Raw genomic sequence first — 24472 nt, 5'->3', positions numbered from 1 at the left:
AAGAAACCAAGAGGAATAATACTTTATTTTCTGGAGTATGTAGACCTGCTAAGACTATGCTAAATCAACAGCGGACAAACGAGAGAGATTTCTGGATATGCATCCGGCATTGAAGTTACTTAATGCTCGGTATGGTCTCTTTCATCCATGTTTGTTCAAGGTGACCTACAATAATAATACCACAACTTATGAAGACCCTGTTTTACTTCAGCGTTTTATTGAGTCTTGTAGGAGCGACACAAAGGACACTTCCAAAATATCAGCGACTCAAAAATTGTATTATTTTGTTTCTCTGTTTTACAGTTATCCTCTTGTTTAATGGATACGCCCATTTTTGTTTTTTGAAATCTTAAATTGTTTCAATTGTCCACGGTTTTCATTGTTTCATATGTTTCTCTCCTTTTAGATTTTCATGCATTTACATTCCCGTCTTTTGTGGTAGCAACCTATATGACCAGGTCCCTCTTCCCTTCGTGTCTGAGGTTGTGGAGTGAAGGTTATGTCATTTTCCTTTGTGGTTTCACCACCCTCACGTTGTTTTTTTTTGTCCTATAGGTATATTTTTATTACTCGTTGTGCGTTTTTTCTGTAGTTTTCATGTTTTCTTCTTTATTTTGTTCTCTTTGTTCTCTTTTACTTTACCTCTTTTGCTCTTAATTTTTCCTCCTTTTCTGATCTTTTTTCCATTTTCTCATGCTCATAGCTATATTGTTCTTTTTCTGGATAACAAATGTTTTCTTTTTGTTCAATTTCTCCATATTGGTAAGTGGTTTATATGCATTCATTTCATAGTCATATTACATTTTCTATATATTAAATGACAATTAGATTTCTTTCATGGAATGCTAAAGGTTTGTGTTCCCCAATAAAATGTCAGAGAGTTTTGACACAGAACTTAAAATTGAAAGCTGATATTGCTCTTTTGCAAGAGACTCACCTAACAGATGATGAGGTAGCTAAACCTAAAAGACAATGGGTAGGATATGTTTTTGTATCTCCGGGTACCGGGAAAAGAAATGGGGCTACTATACTGTGTCATAAGGCTTAGAATACTGATATTTCTCAAAATTCTGATGAGCACGTTAGATGGGTTATAGTTTCAATTAATATTAATAAAGTACCTTTCACCATATTTAATGTTTATGTGCCAACCCAACCTGATAAGTCATTTTGGAATGAAATATTAGCTAAGTTAATGACTCTTTCAGATGAATATTAGATTTTTGGAGGTGATTGTAACATTGATCGCAAATCCACTTCTCGATTTGTTCTATCCACCATCTTTTCACAGTTTACTTCCATGATTCAACAAAGAGCATTAACGGATGTTTGGAGATTGTGTAATCCCACACTACAGGAATTTTCCTTTTTTTCCCCAGTACATTTTTCCCAATTAAGGATTGATTATCTGTTTGTCTCTCAACCTCTTGTACAACATGTTTTGAGCTCGGAGATTGATTCCATATTAATCTCAGATCATGCTCCTGTAAGCATGGACCTTGATCTTATCGCACACAGTCCGCCAAGTAACAGATGGAGATTTAACAATTCACTACTTCTCGATAATAATTTTACTCAGCAGTTTGAGAAATTTGTCACACAGTTCTTTGTAGATAATAATACCCCTCAGATATCGGTTCAAATTGTCTGGGATACATTCAAAGCGGCCATTAGGGATTTTATTATATGCTATGTTGCCAACAAAAAGAAAACGGCTAAAAGAAATGATGAATCGCATTAAACAATTAGAGAATCTTGATTGCTCCTCCAAATCTACAAGTTGTCTTAATGACTTACTTCAAGCTAAATTCACTTTCAATAAAAATTTGACTGATATCGCTACGTATTATCGGGGCCAAAATAAATCAGGAAACCTTTTAGCAAATTATCTTAAAATCAAAAAAGATACAACAAAGAAAGAATCTGTTTATAACTCCTCCAATCTTTTATTACATAAGAATGAAGACATTTTGGATGAATTTGTTCATTTCTACACACAATTGTATACCCCTGATTCTGTTGCAATTCAGGATCTTATTGATCAATACTTGCTTACCATTAACCCACCTGTACTTCACACTTCTCATTTTTCTGAACTTGATAATGATATTTCTATTGATTACATTCTTAGTGCACTAAAACGTATTAAAAAAGGTAAAGCCCCAGGTCCTGATGGCTTTACTATTAAATTCTAGTTAAGGTTGTCTAAATTATTGGTTCCAAGATTATTTGAGCTTTATACCCATTTTGTTGAAGTGAAATCCTCTGGAGGGTCTTTCCAGGAAGCATTAATATTCCTTGTACCAAAAGATAATAAAGATCCAAAGCTTTGCAAGAATTATAGACCTATATCTCTAGTAAATTTAGACCCTAACATTTTTACTAAAACTATTGCCATATGTTTGGAATTGCTCCTATCCAAATTAACGTAAGGCCGTGGCATATAAAGTCACTCTAGCTGCAATAGCTCTGGATGCTGAAAAAGCTTTTGATCGGGTTAATTGGTCTTTTATTTTTTCAACACTTTCCTGGTTTGGCTTTGGAGCTAAATTCATAAATTTGATTTTGTTATTATATTCCTCTCCTAAAGCAGCTATTTTTCTAAATGGTCTTATATCTCCCTCGTTCTCACTCCGTAGAGGAGTTCGTCAGGGTTGTCCATTGTCACCGCTTTTGTTTGTTCTTGCCTTAGAACCTTTTTTATTGAAACTTAGAATGATTCCAAATTTGCATGGTTTCCATTATGGGGAAGGACAGATAACATTTTTGGCTTATGCAGATGACATCTTACTTTTTATATCAAATTCAAAATCTTCAGTTCCTTCTTTTCTGTCCGAAGTACACCTTCTTGCTTCTATTTCAGGATATAAGTTAAACGAAGACAAATGTGAAATACTCCAGCTAAATAAATTTTGTTTTCCTGAAGATTTTCAATCCTTAAATTTTCATTGGAATAATGATAACATTAAATATCTAGGTCTGTGGTTTAAACCCTCTTTTAAAGATACAATTTCTTGTAATTTTTTGCAATTATTTTCTGATCTTGACTCTCATTTCTAAATGGAACCCTCTATTTTTATCCTGGTGGGGTAGATTGGATTCTCTCAAAATTATGTTACTCCCTGTTATTCTCTTTTATTTGTCAAACATTCCAATTAATATTCCAAATCTTTATTTTAAGAAGTTGAATTCCCTTTTAATTACATTCTTATGTAATAATAAGAAAACCAGAATGTCTCTTCAAAAGTGAATGAACCCTAAATGCAATGGAGGGGTTAATTTTCTGAATCTCTGCTCTTATCATATGGCTTTTTCTCTTAAGCAACTTTCTTGTTTATTGAAGGATGATGATTCTATTTTTTTACCCTTGTGGGTTGACGTTGAAAAGTCTTTTGCTGCCCCCTTTACATTAACGGAGACATTGACTTTGTCAAATAAACCAGCTTCTATCTCTCTTCCGATTTTGAATAACTCTTGTCGAATTTTACAGCCTGTTTTTGCTTCGCACAATTAATTTGGTACAATAAGCTCATTAAGTTGAATAATAGAACCATGTATTGGAAATTGTGGCATTTACATGGGCTACGATGGGTATATCAATTATTTGAAAATTATTCCCCGCTTTCTTTTGTACGGGCACAATCTCTTTTTTCACTTCCATCCTCTTTTCATAAAAAATATGATGCTCTAATACATGTCATAAATACTTTATATCAATCTTTTCCAGCTCAGCAAACACCTTCAGTCCGTCCTTTTACAATTAAGAATGTGTTATTAAAATCCACATCAGCTTCTTGTCTTTATCAAACTCTTACAGCTCTTCTTGAAGATAGACCTAAGTCTGTAATAGAAATACAGTGGGAAACGGATCTGGATATTTCACTTTCACATTCTTAGTGAAATAGAGTGTGGATTAAAATACAGAAGTCTTCTAGAGCAGCTAACGCAATTCAAACTTTGTTTGCTATATATAATAGGTTATTAATTACACCTTCTTTTTTACATAAAATAAATTCTAATCTTCCGTCCTCCTGTTGGTCCTGTAAAATGCCAATCTCCGGACTTAAACACATGCTTTTTGAATATTCCTATACATTTCAATTTTGGGTTAAAGTATGGAGTCAAATTAATACTATTTTTAAAACTCAAATTCCCATGAGTTTTGCCAACATATTTCTAGGTAGCCTTGCAGCTGACTGGTCTAATTTTCCCCAAACTTCTATTATATTGTTGGATTTAATCCTGGCTGTTGCTTTTCAGCAAATTACGAAAAATTGGAAGGATTCATCTCAATTATCCTTTCAAGCTTGGGGGTACGGTGTTTGCTACAATCTTAGGCTGGATAGAGCTTATGTCTCTACAGTATCCCTTGCTATTAAGAGAGACATGCTATGGTTACCTATCACAAATTACTTAAACTCTTTGGCTTATTCTACATGAAATCATTTTTCTAGAAATGAGGTCTCTAAACCACCATGAATTGTTGTTTTTCTTATTCTCCCTATGTTAATGTGCATACTCATATTTAACTATCTCTTATAATATGTTTAATATTTGCATATATACTTTGGTTTTAGAGTATTAATATATTTAAAGTATTTTCTTTTGATATGTGTTTTCTCAGAAATTGAACTGCTGTTGTATTAATCTAATTTCTATTATCAAGTGTATTTATATATATATATATATATATTTTTTTTAGGTAGGTTATAGTTATCTCAAGTAACTATAATTTGTGCCCTTTAATCTGCACCCCTGCCATGCACTGCAAATTACCTCACATATGTCACAACTCATGGCATCATTGATACCATCACTGCAACATTTGAAGTGACATCATTGATTACAACACTCTGTATGGCAGGGGCACAAGTTTTAATTAATTTGAATTCAGAGTTACAGTTGCTTAGATAACTATGAATGGTGAATTTCAGTGGTCTTGTTAGCTTAAAACAGTATCTTTTAGCTGACACTTTCACCTAACTATAACATTTGGTTGTTAACCTTTGTTTGTCATTGAATGCACACAAACACACACACACACACACACACAGTGTTCTGAATAAGGAAAGCAACCACAGTCCCAGTTGGTTATGCTCCACCAGTCATTTATTTAGTGATGCTAACAAATGAGATTCAGTTACCTACTTGACCATGTTCATGGTTAACCAGCACCTTATCAACAACTTCTATTTCAACACTCAAATTGTAAACATAAACACAAGACCAGTACGGATTACAGAATAACTCAAACATATAGCGGCCACCTTAAGCTACCAAACAAAGTCCTCCTAATGAATTCACAATGTTGAAAAGAAAATGTCAGAAATTGTAAACCACAATAATTACCCTCAAATTGTGATAAATTGATGGGGAAACCTTTCCAAACGCTCCCATTGTGACACAATATATTCACTGTATTAATTTCCATACCACAATTATTACCCACATTAACTCAACACATTAAAATTTCACAATAAAGGAGCATGCATAACTCAATATCACATTTACCATATTTTTTTGTAGTCCCCTACCCATAGTGTCCAATGGAATAGGTCAAGAATAGCAGCTACAATTTTGCCCAAGTGGGCTTATGCCACGTTATATTTAATCGCTTAACATATCTACTATAAACTAATTAGCAAATGGATGAAAAAACTCAATACTTACTGTCTGGCCTCCGCAATAGATGTTCTACCTATTCTATCCTACTTTCCAAAATAAATCCAGTTTATTAATTATCGGTCCTGTAAGTAGAAAAAGAAAAGAAATAGAGAAAACACAAACAAGTCATTCTTAGATCCATGTCCTTAAAAGAAGCAAGAGAAACATGAGTTAAAAAATTCTTACATAAATACATGCAATTCAGTATCTACATTTAAGCCCCTCTGTTCTAGGGAGTCCAAGTTTAAGTATACATTTAGCTTCCAATCTGCACAGTTCTCTATTCCTACCTCTAGGGTTCCTCTGAATAAAATCAATTACTGAATATTCTAACAATTCTCTGTCACTGTGGTGTTCTTTCCAGAAATGCCCTTCCATAGGGTAGCTGTTGTAAAATATATGCGTGTGTGCCTACAAAATAGTACTTCCTACATGTATCTTATTACAACTGCATTTCAACTGATGTAAGGCAAACTCAGTCTTGCATGTGAGATGTTTTGTGATCTGAAGTTCATGCCCAAAAGGTGTCTGTACTATTGTAATGGTACTCCCATGTTTGCAGGCTTTACAATTATTGCATCTATAAAAGCTGGGTTTTAACCAGACAGGATCATAACTTATAATAATGTCATTACGCAGCAGCCTGTCCCTAAAACATCTTGCCCTCCTGAATACAATTAAGGGTTTCTAGGACATCTTATCAGAAATAGCCACATCACTCTTCAACACATGCCAATGCTTCAACTGCATTTTCCTTACTGAAAAGTGATCTCTTGTGAATGTGGTAATACATTTTATAGTAAGGTCACTCTTACTTTCCTTCCTGGTATTTTTGTTAAATGAAACGTCTTCCTGTCTGAGATTTTCCACCCCCTGATGTGCTGTGCTTACAATGCTTTCACTACACCCTCTACAAGCAAATATTTCCTTCATCTCCATACAACTCCTCCTAAAATTAGCTTCAATGTTACACATCCTTCTTGCTCCTAACATTTCACTATAAGCAATGTTCTTCTTTAGGAAATCCAGATAGCAGCTAGATGTGTGTAAAGTATTATTCTCCGATTTGGGCTTTCTCTGTATATTGGTTATCATCTTACAATCCACTATGTCAATAGACACTGCCAGTGATTCACCGTGGACAGCACTAATGTTACTTGTCATTTTGAAATTCAATTTGTGTTGTTCAATTCTTTAATAAATGTCCGGGCAGATATTATATAATCCTTCCATATAGCAAATAAATCATCAGTAAATCTAATCCAGAGCACATTGTGTTGGATGCATTTATTGTGTGGTTCAAAGACCAACTGCTCTTCCCACCAGCTCATATGCAAATTCGCATTGCTGGGGGCAAAGCAGGTGCCCATTGCTGCCCCCGTTGTTTTCTATATAGCTGTCCATCAAACAGGAATATGCTTTTGGTTAAACACAATTTTATCATCTCACACACCATATTGTTGTGTTCATAAAATGTGACAGGCTGGGATCTAAGGAAGCATCTCATGGCCCTCAGCCCATCCTCACAGATAATACTCATGCACAAAGCAGAAACATCCAGTGTAGTCATCATCATATCAGGTTCCCAATCAACATCAAATATTCTCTTAAGAAAATGAGTTAAACCTTCTATAAAAGATGGTAAACTAGTTACAAAAGGCATTACAATAATTATCTATAAACTTAGAAGTATTTTCCAAAGGCTTTCAATAGCTGAAATAATTGGTTTCCCCAGTGGTTGTCCGGGATTTCTGTGAACTTCTGGTATTAAGTATAGATAGAATAGATAGTTTAGGATAATCTTTGTATAAAAAACATTTCTCATTCAATAATTCTCTAGAATGCCACACTTTTTTTAACATCTTGTAATATTCTTCTATAGTATCCACATCTATGAATCCTCATATAAAAAGTACCATTTAGTTGACTGTATGCCTCCTCAAGATAACATTATATAGGCCATAACACTACATTTCTTCCTTAATTTCTCTTTCTCACCACACAATCCACATTATTCAATTTTGTCATAAATTGATTGATTTCCATTTGTCTTTGTACATTACCTTTCTTGAATTTATGTTTGACACTACAGACCAGATGTACAAAGCAGTTTGCATGTCGCAAACAGCGAATGTTGCTGTTTGTGACGTGCTAAAAGCACTTTGCAATGCACAAACCTCGTTTTGCGATTCAGTAACCTGGTTCCTAATTCCTAATTGTGAGTCGCAGTGCAATGCAGGAGTAGTTTGTGACCGCGAACGCGGTTGCAAACTAATCACAGTGTGCACCCTTTTGAAATGGGTGGTAACCCATTCGAAAAAGGGAAGGGGTCCCCATGGGACCCCTTCCCCGTTGTGAATGGCACTGCAAACATTTTTTCAGAGCAGGCAGTGGTCCTATGGACCACTGCCTGCTCTGAAAAAATGAAACAAAAACGTTTCATTTTTCATTTTTGTAATGCATCTCGTTTTCCTTTAAGGAAAACGTGCCGCATAACAAAAAAAAAATGCTTTATTAAAAAGCAGTCACAGACATGGTGGTCTGCTGTCCATAGCAGGCCACCATCCCTGTGAAGGCCGCCATTCACAAGGGGGTCGCAAATTGCGACCCACCTCATAATTATTCATGAGGTGGGCCTTTGCGACCCCCTTGCGAGTCGCAGTTGGTGTCAGGGACACCATCCAACATTCCGAATTGCGGCTCGCAAATTGCGAGTTGCTCTGACTCGCAATTTGCGGATCTCAATCGGAATGTTTCTACATCTGGCCCTACGTTCCTTCAATTCCTTTACCATAGCTTCCAAGAATAAGGTTTTGCTGTCCTATATTACTTGCAGAACCATCCGTGATCTTACTCTAAAACGTGGATCACCACCTGCAGATAAATAGACTCCCATTCTTTCCTCAATAGATCCTGTCCTGGGTTCCCCTCCACTCATGTATTCACTCTCAAGCTCAGAGAGCTGAAGGCACAGATCAACATCCTCGACCAGTAAATTACTTTCTTTTTCCACATCCATTAGTGCTGTAGCCCGATAGCTAGGTTTCCTCTTTTTTTTCCTCAAACAATTTTAGTAACCTTAATTTTCAAATAAACAAATACAGATCTATTCTAGATTTGGCATAGTCAAAACAAGAGTCCTGACAAAAAGATAACCCTAAATATAGGAGCTGAGTCTCTGTTCTTAAAAGTGTATAATCAGTCAAATGTATTACTGTGTTCAAGTCTCTATTAATTTCTTATAGCTCCTTGTCTTCCTCATATTCGACATCCCAGTATTTTTGTTTCCCTTGACCACCTCTTCTTTGATGTCTCTTCCACTTCCTTTACCTCTGCCTCTCCCTGGTCGATGATTGGTCCTTTTGGGCAAAGACAAAAAATCAATCAATCAATCAATCAATCAAACAATTTATAAAGCGCGCTACTCACCCGTTAGGGTCTCAAGGCACTGGGGGGGCAAGTTAATGGTCGAAGAGCCATGTCTTGAGGCGTTTTCTGAAGGCTAGGAGGTCTTGGGTCTGGCGTAGTTAGAGCAGTAGGGAGTTCCAGGTCTTGGCGGCGAGGTAAGAGAAGGAGATTCCTCCTGTGGTGGAGCAGTGAATACGGGGGACGGAGGCGAGGGCAAGGCTGGCGGAGCGGAGCTGGCAGTCGGGGGTGTGGAAGGTAAGTCTGTCATTGAGATAGGCCGGACCGGTGTTGTGGAGGGCTTTGTGTGCGTGGGTAAGTAGTTTGAAGGTGATCCTCTTCGATACGGGTAGCCAGTGTAGTTCTCCGAGATGGGCTGAGATGTGGATGCGGCGTGGGATGTCAAGAATTAGTCTGGCGGAGGCGTTTTGGATGCGTTGCATTTTCTTTTGTAGTTTGCCCGTGGTTCCTGCATAGATCGCATTGCCGGAGTCCAGTCGGCTGCTGACTAGGGCGTGGGTGACTGTTTTTCTTGTTTCGACAGGAATCCACTTGAAGATCTTGTGGAGCATTCGGAGTGTGTTGTAGCAGGAAGAGGAGACTGCGTTGACCTGCTGAGTCATGCTGAGTGCTGAGTCAAGGATGATGCCCAGGTTCCGTACGTGGGTGGTGGGAGTGGAGGCGGCTCCGAGGGAGGTAGGCCACCAGGGGCCGTTCCAGGCGGAGAGGTTGCTGCAGAGGATGAGAGCCTCTGTTTTGCCTGTGTTTAGCTTGAGGCAGCTTGATTCCATCCAGTCGGGGTTAGCGTGAAGTCCCTTGTGTAGGTTGTTTCTTGCTGTTGTGGGGTCTTTCGTGAGAGAGATGATCAGCTGGTTGTTGTCTGTGTAGGATACTATGTTAATGTTGTGGGATCGTGCGATGTTGGCGAAGGGAGCCATGCAGACGTTGAAAAGTGTTGGGCTGAGGGAGGATCCTTGAGGGATGCCACAGACGGTTTCGGAGGATTCAGACAGGTAGGGCGGAAGGCGGACTCTGTGGGCTCTGCCAGAGAGGAAAGACGAGATCCAGTCGAGGGCCTTGCCATGGATCCCGGTGTAGTGGAGGCGTGTTCGAAGGGTGTGGTGATAGACGGTGTTGAAAGCTGCGGAAAGGTCCAAGAGGATGAGAGCTGCGGTTTCGCCTTTGTCGAGCATGTAATCCTGATGTAATCTGTGGCAGCAATGAGTACGGTCTCCGTGCTGTGGTTTTTGCGAAATCCGGATTGGGAGGCATCGAGCGCTTTGCTGTCTTCCAGGTAGCGGGAAAGTTGGCTGTTCACTATTTTTTCGATGACCTTTGCTGGGAAGGGGAGGAGGGAGATAGGTTGGTAGTTAATGGGGTTATCTAGATCTGCTTTGGGTTTCTTCAACAGGGCGTTGACGTCGGCGTGTTTCCATCAATGAAATTAATCCGATATTGATGGGTTTTCAGATCCTTCCATACTTCTTTTTCTACTGCCCTCTGAACTTACATCAGAGCTGAAATCACTCACTGAGACTTCCTGTCTCACCCAGTTCTGTTCATTAAGTCTACAGATTCTCAAATGGTTTCAAGAAAGTATATATTTGGCTTCATCCATAAACTAGCCTATCTAGGGACATTATAGTTAGGAAATAGAATTAATAAAAACATAGAAATTGACTTAGAAAAGCAAAGATTACACGGACGTTATAGGTTGGCTTACATTTTAAATGTACAAAATAATAGAAATTCAGTTGTTATAGTTAGAGTTATTTCATGGAAATATAATAGGTACCCTAAGATAACTATAACTCGCGCTCCCACCATGCACAGCTATTTCATCAATAATTTTACTTCAAATGTTACAGTGACATAATCAATGGTGTTATAAAAGATGTAATCAGTGCTGTAATATCTGGGGTAGTTAGCAGTGCAAGGTGAGGGCGCGAGTTATAGTTACTTGAATTAAATATACCAACAGAATTTCTTTGGTTTTGGATGCTTAAAATGTAAGCCTAACTATAAGATCTATCTGCAGGACCCACCTAATAATAAGTTAATATCTTGCCACAGGGAGATGGTGGTCTTAGGGGTGTGGGGGGCCACGCAGCCCCTGTATAATTTTTACATATAGCCCCAGGAAGGTGGTGGTCCACAAACGCCCCCCATTACTATTTTTAATGATGTAGCCCTGGGGAGGTTGTGGTCTCTGGTACGCAGGGGGCTGTACGGCACCTCCTGCATACTTACAAAACAGCCCCAGGGATGTGGTGGTTCTCGGGGCTTCTAAAAGCCCTAGGAAGGGGGCCATATTAATTAAGAGCATGAGAGACCAAGCTTTTTAAAAAAAAAAATTCTCTGAAAAATCCATCAGTGGATTCTTCCAAGATGTTGTTTGTTTATAAAAAAGATTTTGTGCCCTGGCAGGGTCCCTTGGGAACCACTGCACCAAGGTCAGGGGCTCAGGGTATTTCTTCCTTGGACTCTTTACTTTTTTTGATTTTTTTTCTTCAAGCACGCAACTCTGGGGCCCCAAGTCCAACATCTAACTATAAGGGAAGGGGCAACCCAGGGCTGGCTCACATACTGTATTCCGTGGAGCCAACCCCCCAAAGCAAAGTAGCTTCCTTTGAAAATGCTCCTGCTATTTGGGAGCAGACTTTTAATTCCCTGCCCGTGCTCTTGCAGGCACAAAAACACAGATTGTCCTCGCCCAGGGGGAGTAAGCACAAGCAGGTGCTCTCACTTGGCAGAGCAATGGCAGCTCCTGCAACACCCAGGACCCCCGCACCTCCCAAGGTACTGTTTGGTGGGTACCCACGGTGGACACAGGGGCACCCACCCCTGAGCACCTAGTGCCCTAGGGGATGGGGTCCCTGAGACCACTATTGGCTCATGGAGGGAGTCGCACACCCGCTCTCCTTTATAAAACATTATGAACCAGCGGGATGGAGTCTCCAGGGCCAATAGTGGCTCAGGGAAGGAGGCCGCATGACCTTATGAAAAAATTAAGGCATGTTAGAGAGCAAACATTACTAATAAAAATTAATCATTAAAACACAATGTGAAATAACATGTATTTAGAGGCCTAACTGAAAAATGTTTGGCTTTAAAGTGACTGACATGGTGGCCACCATACCACCCCACAACATGCATTGTATGAAATAATGTCTAATGAAAATGTATTTTAATTTATCATAATTATATGTACTAAAGAAGATGAATTATTAATAAATTACAAAACGAATGGTTTAAAATTATTATTCAAACCAAATGTTTTATTTCCTTCATGTATTAGCATTAGTGATAGGCCTACATTTTAGCATTTTTAGAAGCATGATGTTTTAAATTGTTGCTGACTTTACTGAAATGTTTGCAAGCTTAGTTTATTAAACATCCTGTGTAACTTGCACAGTGGAAAAATTATGTTCTGTTCTTGCATCACTTGTCGTACCTCCTCAAGATAATAATTGTAAGTTTTAACAATGGGCTTCAGTGCTCAATGTTATGATTCATGTTGCTTTGTAAAATTGTAATATGAAATGTAAGTGATGACCAGAGAGGAGAGAGGAGTGACAACGTAAACCAATCCCAAGTATGCTGTATGAAAAAAAGATACTCTAAAGATGCAAGTTAAACCTGATTGCTATTAACACTCTCACCCTATAGTCTTGTCCAATAGATGCTTAGTTAGTAACTTTTGGAACTTTAATATAGTAAAGTTGTAGGTGATGTAAATTAGTTCTTAGAAGATTGGCTTCAGCTTCAGTTCTGTTTAGATGTGTTTTCGTCTTTGCCTATGATTCTATCAGTTCAGATACTTTAGACCCCAATTTTATTGAACTGCTGCCCCATTCATGTTTTTAATGCCTGATGCTGTCTAATGAAGACCTGATGTTCTGGTGCTCCATTGATGAAGGTAACGCTGTCTGCTGTCTCATTTCAGAAAGGTATAATCAATGTGCATTTGTCTTTCTTGCAGGTTTTTCTCATTTAGAAAGTCCAACCACTTATTTTGGTTAGTGCCATAGTTAGGTGATTTCCAAATTAATTTGTGACTTATTTTCCTTTTTGCATGAAGTCCAAACATGCTTACCGAATTAGAGTAATAGTTAGGGATGCCTTGTCTAAATTTGATTGTTTAATAATTGATTGTGATTAATTCATCTGCATAAACTAAATGTATATTGTTTCTATTTTTCACTTAATTCTGTTATTATTCTGCAATTTTCTTTTGGAGTACCTAATGATAAATGCTTGAACTAGTTTGAGATTCTTTAGAAGTGTTGTTTTTGTACTTCTATCATTTGATTTTGCGATGATTTATGTGACTTTAGCATTGTTAGTCTGAGGGCAGTAAAAGTTTTAACTTTACTAAACTGGTGTGGTGATTCATGACCACATAGGTCATGATACATCTACATTATTGACTCCAAATTGAATATTTTGATTATTGGATGATATATTTGATGTTGACTGGCTTATATTGTCTGTTTGGATGTTCTCCTACTCGTGTCTGAGTCCAAAGATTTGAGTCAACCTCTCAAGGTGGTATATGTCACTATTTTATTATGTGACACCTTATCATACTAATATAAATTGATATAAGGTTTCATCTCACAGGCCCCTAAGGATGGGCCCCCCCCTCTAAATATATGTTTTGGCCCAGAAGATGGGGTCCCAGGGCTATAAAAGCATGGGTAGAGGACATATACGTATAACTTTTACATGTCCTGGTAGTGAAAAACTGTTAAATTATTTTTTCACTACTGCAAAGACTGCCTCTTCTAGAGGATAACATTGGGTTATATTATTTAATAAGTGCTGCCTTTCAATCGGGAACAGGTAGGAATGTTGTGTTTGGTTTTTAAAGAATTGTAATTTAAAACCCTCTGTAATGGTAAACAGTGTATTTTAAGACACAATTCTGAACTTTTAGAAAGTTGACATTTTCTTGTGCCAACAATTTGGTGTCTGCAGCCTGTACCCTGGGTCACATGACTAAATGTAGCAGAGATTACTTTTGTTTATTATTCCCAGACTGGGAGACAGTGTGTTGTAACCTATTTCATCATAGAACCATGACTCACAGAGATTCCATGTGATGCCATGATTCTCCCATGGTAATAGAAGAACATTAAGTGAGACAGTGAAGGTTGACTGTTGGACAGACAAGAGTTGTGCTGATTTGTCCTGCATGTTGGTGGATTAAAGAAAAAGATTAAAACTACAAATTGCCTCAGTACTACTTCTTAACACAGGAGTTGGCAGGATCAGCCATTTCTGACTTGATATGGGGGCAGAGCGGTCACCTACCACACTTGCACATCACAAAGACTTTGCCTCAGCACACACACAAAGGGTTTCACACTAGTCTTTTTGTGCCCCCGCCAGTCAAGCTGGGGCCAGGGCAGGGAGGCAGGAAATTCCAAACACCTTTGTGGGGGGAAACCTCCAGAACCTTGTCCTACTTCAAAGCTGGATCAAGTATAAATATTGGTCTAGCAGACTCACCTTTAGAGTACACAGCTGGACCTATCGAAGACTCAGAAAGAAGGACTGCTGTGCTTCCCTGCTGCCTCAATGAAAAGGACCGGACCTGCATCTTGACCAGTGGACTACCAGAAGGACTCCGAGCCCTAGTTGGCTGGACTCCTGATCAGATCCTCAGGCACAGAAAAGGCACCAACCATCTTTGAACCCAGCACCTCTACTCTGCTGTGAGTCTTGTCCTCCAAGTGGTGCCACCCCAGTCCTGGACCCTTGGACTAAACAGAACCAATGTAGTACAACGCATCACCTCACAGTTTCACATAGGAACGCTGCTATGTAGCGCATCCCCAATGCAGGACCTCACAGCTCCTCAGAACTGATGCTGCATGTCACATATTCTAAACAGGACCTGGCATTGCAGCCTTGCAGCTGTCCAGAACCTTACCTGCGTGATGCATGCCTGATACAGAACCTCCCATCACAGCCCAGCAGCTCGTCTGAACCGCTGCTGTGTGATGCATCTTTGATGCAGGCCCTGGCAGTACAACCTGAATCACCTCAAGGTGGGACCTCACAACACTCCGCAACTAGGACTTAAGGTACTTTGTTATGCAGCTCTAACTTAGTCCCTGTATCCAGCATATGCTCCATCGCGGTCAGCCTGAACTTGTGACTTTGTCTGAGTCAAGTGTGACCAGATAACCCCTGTTGGTGCTTTGTGCTTTTAAGCACTATGGCCCTCATTTACAAGAGCAATGCGCTACTGGAACATAACTTTTACTGACTTTGACTGGTACAATGCCCTGCCCAATATTTGCAAATTGTGTTAATCCACTTTTTGTAGATAGGGTCCCTTTACACGCATCCCTTTGCTTGAAAGGGGCATGCAGTGGGTGTTGCTGTGAGCATTCCACTGCAACACCCATTGCATTTTGACACTGCCCAAGATTTACGAGGATTTGTAAACCTGAGGCAGTGCCAAAAACTAACGCCACCCCAGGGGTGGCATTAGCAAGGTGCAACGAGGAGAAATACTTTTATTTCTCCTCCTTTTTGCTTTTCCTATGTGTGCTGCATTCTGCAAAACACCATTAATTATTGTTTGTGTGCAGGAAGATTACCTTCCTGCACATAAACAATCATTCCCTGCAATGCAGACACCCTTGCACTACTGTGCAAGGGCGCCTGCGTTGGTACTAGGCATCTCATTTTAACGCCAGCGCTAGGGAAAACACAGGGTGTGTGCCGTATGTTATTAAATACGGCGCATCCCTGTTTTTCTGACGTGGCGCTGCGCTGTGCCACTTCTTAGTAGATAACACCCTATATTTTTCTAAATCTTTAAATTTGCATATCTCTGTTCTACTAATTGGATTTTTGTGGTTTTAGTGTCAAACAATGTATTACATTTCACTCTTCTTTCTTAATTTGGTGTGCAATTTTTTGTGTTGCATTTTCACTTTATTACTGGTTGAAATGCTGCATGACTACTTTGTCCAGTGCCTCTAAGGTAAGCCTGACTGCTTTGTGTCAAGCTACCAGAGGGTTAAGCACAGGTTAATTTGAGGTTTGCTTCTGATTTCACCCTGACAGGAATTGTGGTTGTTGCTTGAGTAGGGCTTCACCTCCTCAGCCAGTAACCCAGTTTTCTAAACCTTGCATCCTATTTTTGGGTAAATACTGTGCTTTAAAATAGAAACACATGCAAAACTGCCATGACATAAACCATATTTGAATCTATACCTAGTGTAACATATTGTTTATTACTATTGTCTTCAAGGTGCCTAGATGTGGAGGAAAGAAATAGTAAATGTATATTTACCTTTCATGTATGTTCCTCAATGATACAGTGGAAGCTGAGATCCTGTACTCAGCATTATGTTGGTTGATATTTTGTCATTTGTATATTGAGACACACAATTCAGCAAGGGTCTAGAGTGTGAGGAACCTACGTTTTGGTGGAATTGGCTATCTCAACCTAAGACTTGCCTTCTGGCTATGGATTTATAACATGCCACAATGACAATTCCCTGAAAATCCAAGGACTTGATGCATCTTTTAGTGGTCCTACACAAGGTTTCTAATTTTTGGTTATATATTTTCTTATTTTTTGGTATAGCCTCTCATTCTCGCTTGTCTTGGTTCTTCAGCAGGATCAAGGGCCAATCATAGCACCTGCATTCCCAGCTTCTCTAGGTCCACTCAATTTACTAGGGAATATTGGGCTTGAATTCTGAGTATAAATACTGGTGTATCACCAGCAGGGGTCAGCAAAACTTCCACCTTACTACCATGAACACAAACCGCCAACCTGGCACAACACGCAGCATGCATAGGAACCATAACGAGCATAATGTGCACTGTAGGGAGGACCATACAATAATGGCATTTGCTAACTGCACATTAACAACCTTCTTTCACAGGACAAATGACTTGGATGAAGTCGCTGCAGTGCATGCTCTACCTGTGCTCCCCTAAGCTGCGCAGCTTGCAGGAGCTGGAGGAGCGGAAGATGCACCTTTCAGACATCGCGCAGCATGACACGACGCGGGACCTCATCCTGCTCAACCAGCAGCGGCTGGCTGAGATCGAGCTGTCCAATCAGCTGGAAAGAAAGAAGGAAGAGCTCAGGATCCTCTCAAAGAATTTAGAGATTGAAAAAAAGAAAACGGAGACCTTGCTCTACGCCATGCTGCCCGAGCACGTGGCCAACCAGCTGAAGGAAGGCAAGAAAGTGGAAGCAGGTACAGAGCTTCAGTTAAGTTCCTAATTTTATTAGAACATGGTTTCTATTTGAAGTTGTTAAGAGCAGAAAAGTACATTATTTCAATTGTAACGAGTACGATTTATATACATACGAGCACATTTATAAACTTAGCCGGCAAGGTGGCTCAGTGAATTAATGCTTGCCACTGACCAGTGGCACAGCAACACTGTCACTGACCCTCATGCAACCAGGTCAAAAGGCGCTGCTGTGCTCCTGTTGGGGTTTAAAAATGATAAGTGGGGTGCAAAGGACCTCACAACCATGGCATGGACCTTAATTTACTACTCCTGCTGCATTACTGGTAGTTACTTGACTGGCGGCTGGACAGGGGCACAGCTTGTAGCCAGTAACATGCAGCCATCTTATTATTTCTTTAGCATATCAATATTTTTGAATGCCATTCTAGTTCAACATCCGTAGCTTCTTTGTTGCACCTGAACACTTTTCGTTTTGTCCAATAACTTATGCATGTATGTAAGCAGTGCCGGACAGTTTTCTCTGTTTTGTACCATGGCACAGGGCGTCATATTTCTCTCAACTTATATCTGTCCACATTCAGAATGCACCACTGTGTACCTTTCTGTATCTATGGCTCAGTCAGAATCAAATGCCTGAAGTGATGTGCAGGCCTTCAGCTCTGGCAGTGTCTGTTGTGGCCTCATATCTTTAGTGGGTTAGAGCTCACAGTGGCAACCATAGCTGCCAAGTTTTCCAGATCCATGCATGAATAGTTAGGTGAGTTTTCATTTTTCTTAGAATTCTGGGACTTGTAGTCCCGGTTTTATACTGAGTTAAATAAGACTGTAATTAAAAAAACTGGAACTGTCCTAACAAGTCACGCATTGACCTCGGAATCTTGGCAGCTAAGGCGCAACTGAGAAGCCACATTGGGAGGTGGAGTTAGATTACGGATCACAGGGGACCGCAGATTTGAGCCATGGTACACAGAAAGACGCAGGACATAAACCTATGTAAGGGATGCCCAATGTAAGGCCTGAGTGTGAGGGCTGAAGCAAAGCAAGATATTCAGGATAGCTACTGACTATGTAAATGATTCTCATTTGCAATAATTGTATGTAAATTTACCTCATGTGGATATCCTGTAAAACAGGCCTAGACCCACCCTCTGCACAATGAAGACATAAATGTCATGTGTTCATCACCTCCTGATTACCATCTGTCTTTAGCTGCTCAGAGGAACAATGGCTGATCCTCAATGGTGCCCAGGTTTGAAAAACAGTAACTTTCATCAAATGTTATTAGAAATTTGTGTGGATCCTGTTGGTTATGGGGTCATCGTGTGTACAACGTGTAGTTATGTATGTATGTAGGTAGGATTTTTAGTCAATTCGTTTAAGGAATAACAAAGAACACATCAAATATTGCAAAATGCATTAGAGTAAGATCGAAATCGGGTGCATCGATCAGGTTTGGCGAGGATGTAAAGAATATGTACACCCATTCTATAGTGTCAGAAAACTTTCCATTGTGTTCGCATTGTCCACAACAATGGTGGGGATGGCATAATACAGATATCGTACAGTAGTTTTAATGTTTCTTAATTGGCTGTGGGGCAAATTAAAGTGATCACCTTCCTCCAGGTACTTACAGACTGTTTATACTCCCAGACTTATTTGTGATCGCCTAGTACATTCTGGGTGTGGTAGTATAGGTTTGTTTTCACTGAGCTAATTAGACCAACACACCTTAAATTATTGATTTATATATGAAAAGTTCAGGACCGAAGAGTGTGTCTCTCTCTAATAGCCTGGATTGTGGTGATCACTCTAGGACAGTTACACCTAAGTATTATTCTTCTCAGTTATGGAACAAACTTGGGCCATACAGGATAAACCATTTCATCCTTATCGGGATCAGTTACAAATGGAGCTTCTAAAATGAGGCTGACCCCGTTCTAAGCATTATATAGACATTTGGATTTTGATTAAGGAGGAGACGCACTGAGACGCAGTAAGCCGCAACGAGCCACGCACTGCTCACATCAAGGAGAGGGAGGAGACCTGCCTGGAGCTGGACGGAGATGGCGGACGCCTGTTAGCCATCTGCCCCACCCTGTTGTGCTCCCGCTGGCTGTCTGGGGTGCCCCTGTGGGCCGTGGCTTGAGTGCCTGCGTGCAGGGAGCCAGGGGCGCTGTGTGCTGAGTTCCAATCACTACACTCAGTCACAGACAGCTGCAGCCATTCATTGTACTGACACTGGGGGTGCAGTGGCAAGCAGTGACTTTTGAACCTGAGGCAACATGGCTCCACCCCCTCTGTTCACTCCAGATACTCGCTAGGCGTCCCCTTCACTCTCAACATGGGTCCGATTCAAGCTGCCTTTAAGCGAGCCTTATTATATGGATTGAGGAGAGGAAGCTATTTGATTAGAGCAGTGGCAGTAGCAGTGCCATCACCTCAGTAAGTGAGCTCCACCATACGGTAAGTGGGCGCACGCTCCCATATCGTGGTTCTCCTGTTCCCTGCCTACCTGGTGTTATGTGGCATACGGACCTGTGGTGAGTTCTGACAGCAGGTCTTTCCCCAAGTAGCACTGAAACAGAGGTAGTGTAATAGGGACGCAGCACGGGTAGGGCTGCTGTACTAGGTTAAGCCCCGGCTGCGGATGTGACCTGACTAGGTTCAGCTGTGGCTTGAACCTTGGAAGTGCTTCCACCCTTTCCCCCTGCCTTGATTTTGAGAATTCCACAATTTTTAATCCTGAATTTGTGAACTTTGAACTGTGAATCTAGCACCCACTCCTCCTATTCTTCTGCCATGTTGAGTGGTGGTGCTAGGATCTTGAGGCATCAGCCCGCCCTTTCTACTGGTTGGTGCTTGGAAGGCGGAGGATTACAGGTAGCAAAACCTGGTGCAGGTCAGACATAAAAGAAGGATAGCATACTTTACACTCACTTTTATATCTGGCATGTCCCGTTTGTTTGCGTAACTTTGTGAATGTGTGCCTATACATGTGTGTTTACATATATATATATATATATATATATATATATATATATATATATATATATACACACATACACACACACACACATATTTTGTAGGCGTCTGTTAAAGGAGAGCATACCTTCAATTTATGCTTCCCTAGATAATCTGACCTTTGTCCCAAAAACAGGGGCATTTATGTAATGATATGACCTTTGTCTCAAAAACCGGGACATTTGTATAAAATTAAGAGAAGCATCAGGACACCAGGACAGTCCTCTAAAAACCGGGACTATCCGAGAGAATCCGGGACGTCTGGTCAACCTAATTAAGGGAGAGCCACTCTTCTAGCCTGTACGGAAAAGCAGAAAGAAAGATAGCCCTTTGCATCCTTAAAAGTACCACGCTGCCGCAGTCATGACATGATGCTGACAAACAGACGTAGCAAACTGACGGCCTGAGGCACTCATTGAGAGTCTATAATAAATTACCGCTGAATTACCAAACAGGAAAGGGCAGTATATGAAGGGGTAACATAAATGCCTCTGAGACAGTGCTTGACAAAGTGAGTGCACAATCTGAGGCAGTACATCACACCGTCTTCTCGAGTTCTAAGGCAGTAGACATATCTGCCCCAAAATTAATAACAAGTTTCTTCTGGAAGGTCGCAAAAGACTGTATCAGTGCCGCCCAATGACAATGTGCTGAGTCCTGCAACCCCGGCATCAGCCAACAAAGAGAAAACAGACTGCTCCAGAATTGATCCATGGTAAAAACAGGCCGACCCTTCATAGTGAAGATAGAGTGGACTGTCGAACTCTGGAAGGGTCGGGCAATGAGTGCAACAGTGCTATGGGGATGGCAGTGACCTCCACGGGCCTCCAACCCACCCCGAAGACCTAATACAATCCCTTTCTCAAATAAGGTCTCTAGGTATAATGGTTGCCTGACAGCCCCTAGTAGAGCCCATGATGATGCCTGTAGAAAAGGCCAGCAAAAAACTTGTCACCCCCCCATTGATCTGATCAGTTTACCTCCAGCTAGCACTGCAGGAGTGTCTGCCCTTCAGGTAGATAAATGCCCAGACAAAGACCAGCTGAGTGCCAGTTCCCTAATGTTTTTGGATTATACCCTGTCTGACATACAGTTTGGTGGTCGAGCATGTGGTTGGGCAAATAAAGAGGGGCCTGAAGAGGGGTCCAGGAACTCAGAGGACCGGATCATCATATTGGAAGACACTGTGGAGGCCCAGGTTGCCCCAGGTACCCTGCCGGCAGAAGGTGGCAGAGCCTCCATGGGAGGACCTCACTTTGGCGACTCTGTCTTATTGAACAACACTGGAAACCAGTCCCTGGGGTGTACTTCTCCAAATTTGCAGGTCCCGCAAGACTTTGCAGTTTCAGAGGCTATGAACGATCTTAATAGAATCCTGTTTCACTCCTAGAAAAGTTGCTGGGTGGGTCTGATCACATAACATCATTTCTGACACAGATACCTCATGTCCTAATCCATTCTGCCTGAAAACGGAATGTATCCTCTCAGAGAGATCCCCACCCTCAAACAGATCTGAGAAAATCGATAGCCCATGTTATACCGCACCTTAATAATACTCTAATGATGGCAGACATAAACTCAGTTTGCAAAGCTAAATCTGGACCATCTGCTCCCCGAACAATCACAGCAAAACCAGGTGAAACTGCCAACTCTCCAAACAACAGCAATGAAACCAGGTGTCCGGGAACAGGAGCTACCCTTAGTACAGAGGAATGTGAGCCCGCTTTTCGAGCCAGCACTCAAAGACTTGCTAATACTCAACTGTGCCATCTAGAGACCCCTGTTCTGCCACCCACTAGCGTTAAGAGCATACATTCAGCTGCTAGGGCAGCAGAGACGAAGAGAAAACAAGAGAAAAGTGGGAAACCCGGTACCTCCACTGCTGTATACTCCATAAAGAGGCTATTTTTTAAACCAAAGTGTGCCAACAAGAATGATGTGGCTCAAAGAGATTATGCAGTAATGCTTGACTCTACCAGAAGTGAAGTTGATTGTGCTCTAATCCCTACCAACCTAAATAAGGTGGGGGAGGATGCTGCTGGTACCACTAATAAGCCAGGCAGCTCTTCGCGGGACAGTGATGATCAAGACCTCGTTAATGAGAACCAGTTGAAAAATCCCTCTATGCAAATCAAAAGAAAAAGGAAAGCCAATAGGAGAACTCATCTCATAAAAAGAGTCAAAGCGGTGACCCATCCAGCCAGTGCAGAAAAGCCTGGGCCACTGACAGCACCAGAATTTAGCCCCGCTGCTGGATCGACTAGGTTCTCCAGTGCAAACTGTATAGGGGCAGCTGGAACAACAACTGGTCTTAATCCCCTGGCTCCGGTCTTTGCAGGGCAGAAAGTACTGTGTGGGGTCAAATTGTAAGGAAGGGCGGCCAATGGGACAACAACCTCACCTCAGCTGATCGAGATGCAGCGGACCACTGCCTGGAATTCATCGACCTCTTCCCAGACATTGGCTCCGCAAAGCCCTTAAATAGATCTAGGCTGTTAACCCTTTTCTATGCAGTCCCTGAGCTCAGAGTGGTCTCGTCACGTGACTGTAGGGCTGTGAAATTGTCTACAAAGGATTCTGGGTCAGCCCCAAGGGGGAACAATGTTTACAACATAAAGGTTGAATTCACCCTTCCTGGCATTACCAGACTAGTGGTCAGCCATGTTGACGATTTCCACATTATGGGGTCAATGTTTTGCCCTTTTCAGGTCTTGATTATGAGGGTGTTGCTACACCAGTTCATCATCAAGTGCAAACAGCACCCACTGACCAGGAGTGTCTCCTGACTCATAAGTTTTCTGGGGATGGCATCGACGAGTGACCATGAGATTACTTATGGTGCTGTACATAGGAACTTGTGCATTACATCATGAAAAAACTTAAGAACAATAGAAGTCCTAAACCCTGAGAGCAGAGAAATAAAGCCTGTTTATTTTCTGGTTATCAGCAGTGTTGGCCCCCTCCCCTGGAGAGTATGGCAGAGGGGGTATGGACTGAGTAGGGTTAACCTTTCCTCCCTAGACAGCTGCTCCAACCCAAGTAGGCTCTACCAAAGCGGGCATGATGGGCTAGGGAGGCAATGATCATCCTCTTGTGCTACCCTGGAACATCTGAGGCTTGGTTGGTAAAACTGTGGATGATGACTGGTTAAAGTTTGTTAGGAAATGTTCCATTTGTTGCTTCCAGGAAACTTGGGCCTTGGAGAAAGTCAATGTAAATTGTTTTTTTGGAAAACTATACCCAGGCTATCAGGAGCAAGAAGGGATGGCTCTTAGGGGTGTTTTGCATATGGGTATCCTGTAAATTGAAATGTAAAACAGAACAACCGGGGGTAGCAACATTCATATCTAATGTCCAGCATGTGAGAATTTGGTTGTCACGCTCTGTAGATAGAGTGGTTGATATACTGAATGTTTACATTCCCTCAGGATGGTCCTCAACTGTCCTAGGGATATGAGAAAAGTTTGTGTCCTATATCGAGAGCGTCAAGGAGGGGGTGGCTAACTGGAATCTACTAGGGGAGGGGAAAACAGAGAAGTACTTGCTCCTGGTCAGCGGCGGGTTCAATACACAGCCATCTGATGTGATCATTAATAATGAGGTTTTAATGGAAGATCGCTGATCGTTGTCATTGTATCCCCGAAACAGCCCTAGTTAATTTAAAATATAATAAGAAGGAGAACGCGTTCTCTGATCTTTTGATAAGTCATCATCATCTTCATTTTATTAATGGCCGCACCCCCTCAGACTACACCGCCACGGCGACATTTAATAAAGGGAGAAGTCCAACACTAATCAATTACATCCTAATCAATGTAGAGGGTTGGGACTAAGTATACGATTTGAGTGTTGTGGGAGTGTGGAGAGTGATAATGACCCTGTGGTACTGTTTAAAACCTTACTCATGATGTCCAGGCAATGTGGAAAAGTCCTGCGGGATTACTTTTGATTCATTGATCACTCCATTGAATAGTAGACAGAGAATATGACGGAGCACTGAGAAATACCAGCATGATCTCCCTCTCCTTGATGACATTTTGGGAATATTTGACCCTAACAATTCTGGACTCCTGTCATACCGACAATGAGTGATGGTAGCATCTGAAGGGATGGTGAAGGAGTTGATGGCCCTGTGGTCCAAGCC

The 24472-nt window shown here is 41.1% G+C and overlaps 1 protein-coding gene across 1 annotated transcript in view; it reads left to right on the top strand.

Moving 5' to 3' along the window:
• The window catches only part of LOC138249586 (guanylate cyclase soluble subunit beta-2-like), a 278483-nt gene that overhangs the window by 165455 nt on the left and 88556 nt on the right, over nt 1-24472 (top strand). The window contains exon 10 of the mRNA XM_069203529.1: nt 16986-17306. Within this exon, the coding sequence (XP_069059630.1) occupies nt 16986-17306 (321 nt within the window). The remainder of the gene's footprint in view (nt 1-16985; nt 17307-24472) is intronic.

Source organism: Pleurodeles waltl, chromosome 8, assembly GCF_031143425.1.
Source record: "Pleurodeles waltl isolate 20211129_DDA chromosome 8, aPleWal1.hap1.20221129, whole genome shotgun sequence".
NCBI classification, from domain to species: Eukaryota; Metazoa; Chordata; class Amphibia; order Caudata; family Salamandridae; genus Pleurodeles; species Pleurodeles waltl.
The sequence above is the reverse complement of the archived record's forward strand: the minus strand, read 5'-3'. Positions and strand labels throughout refer to the sequence as shown.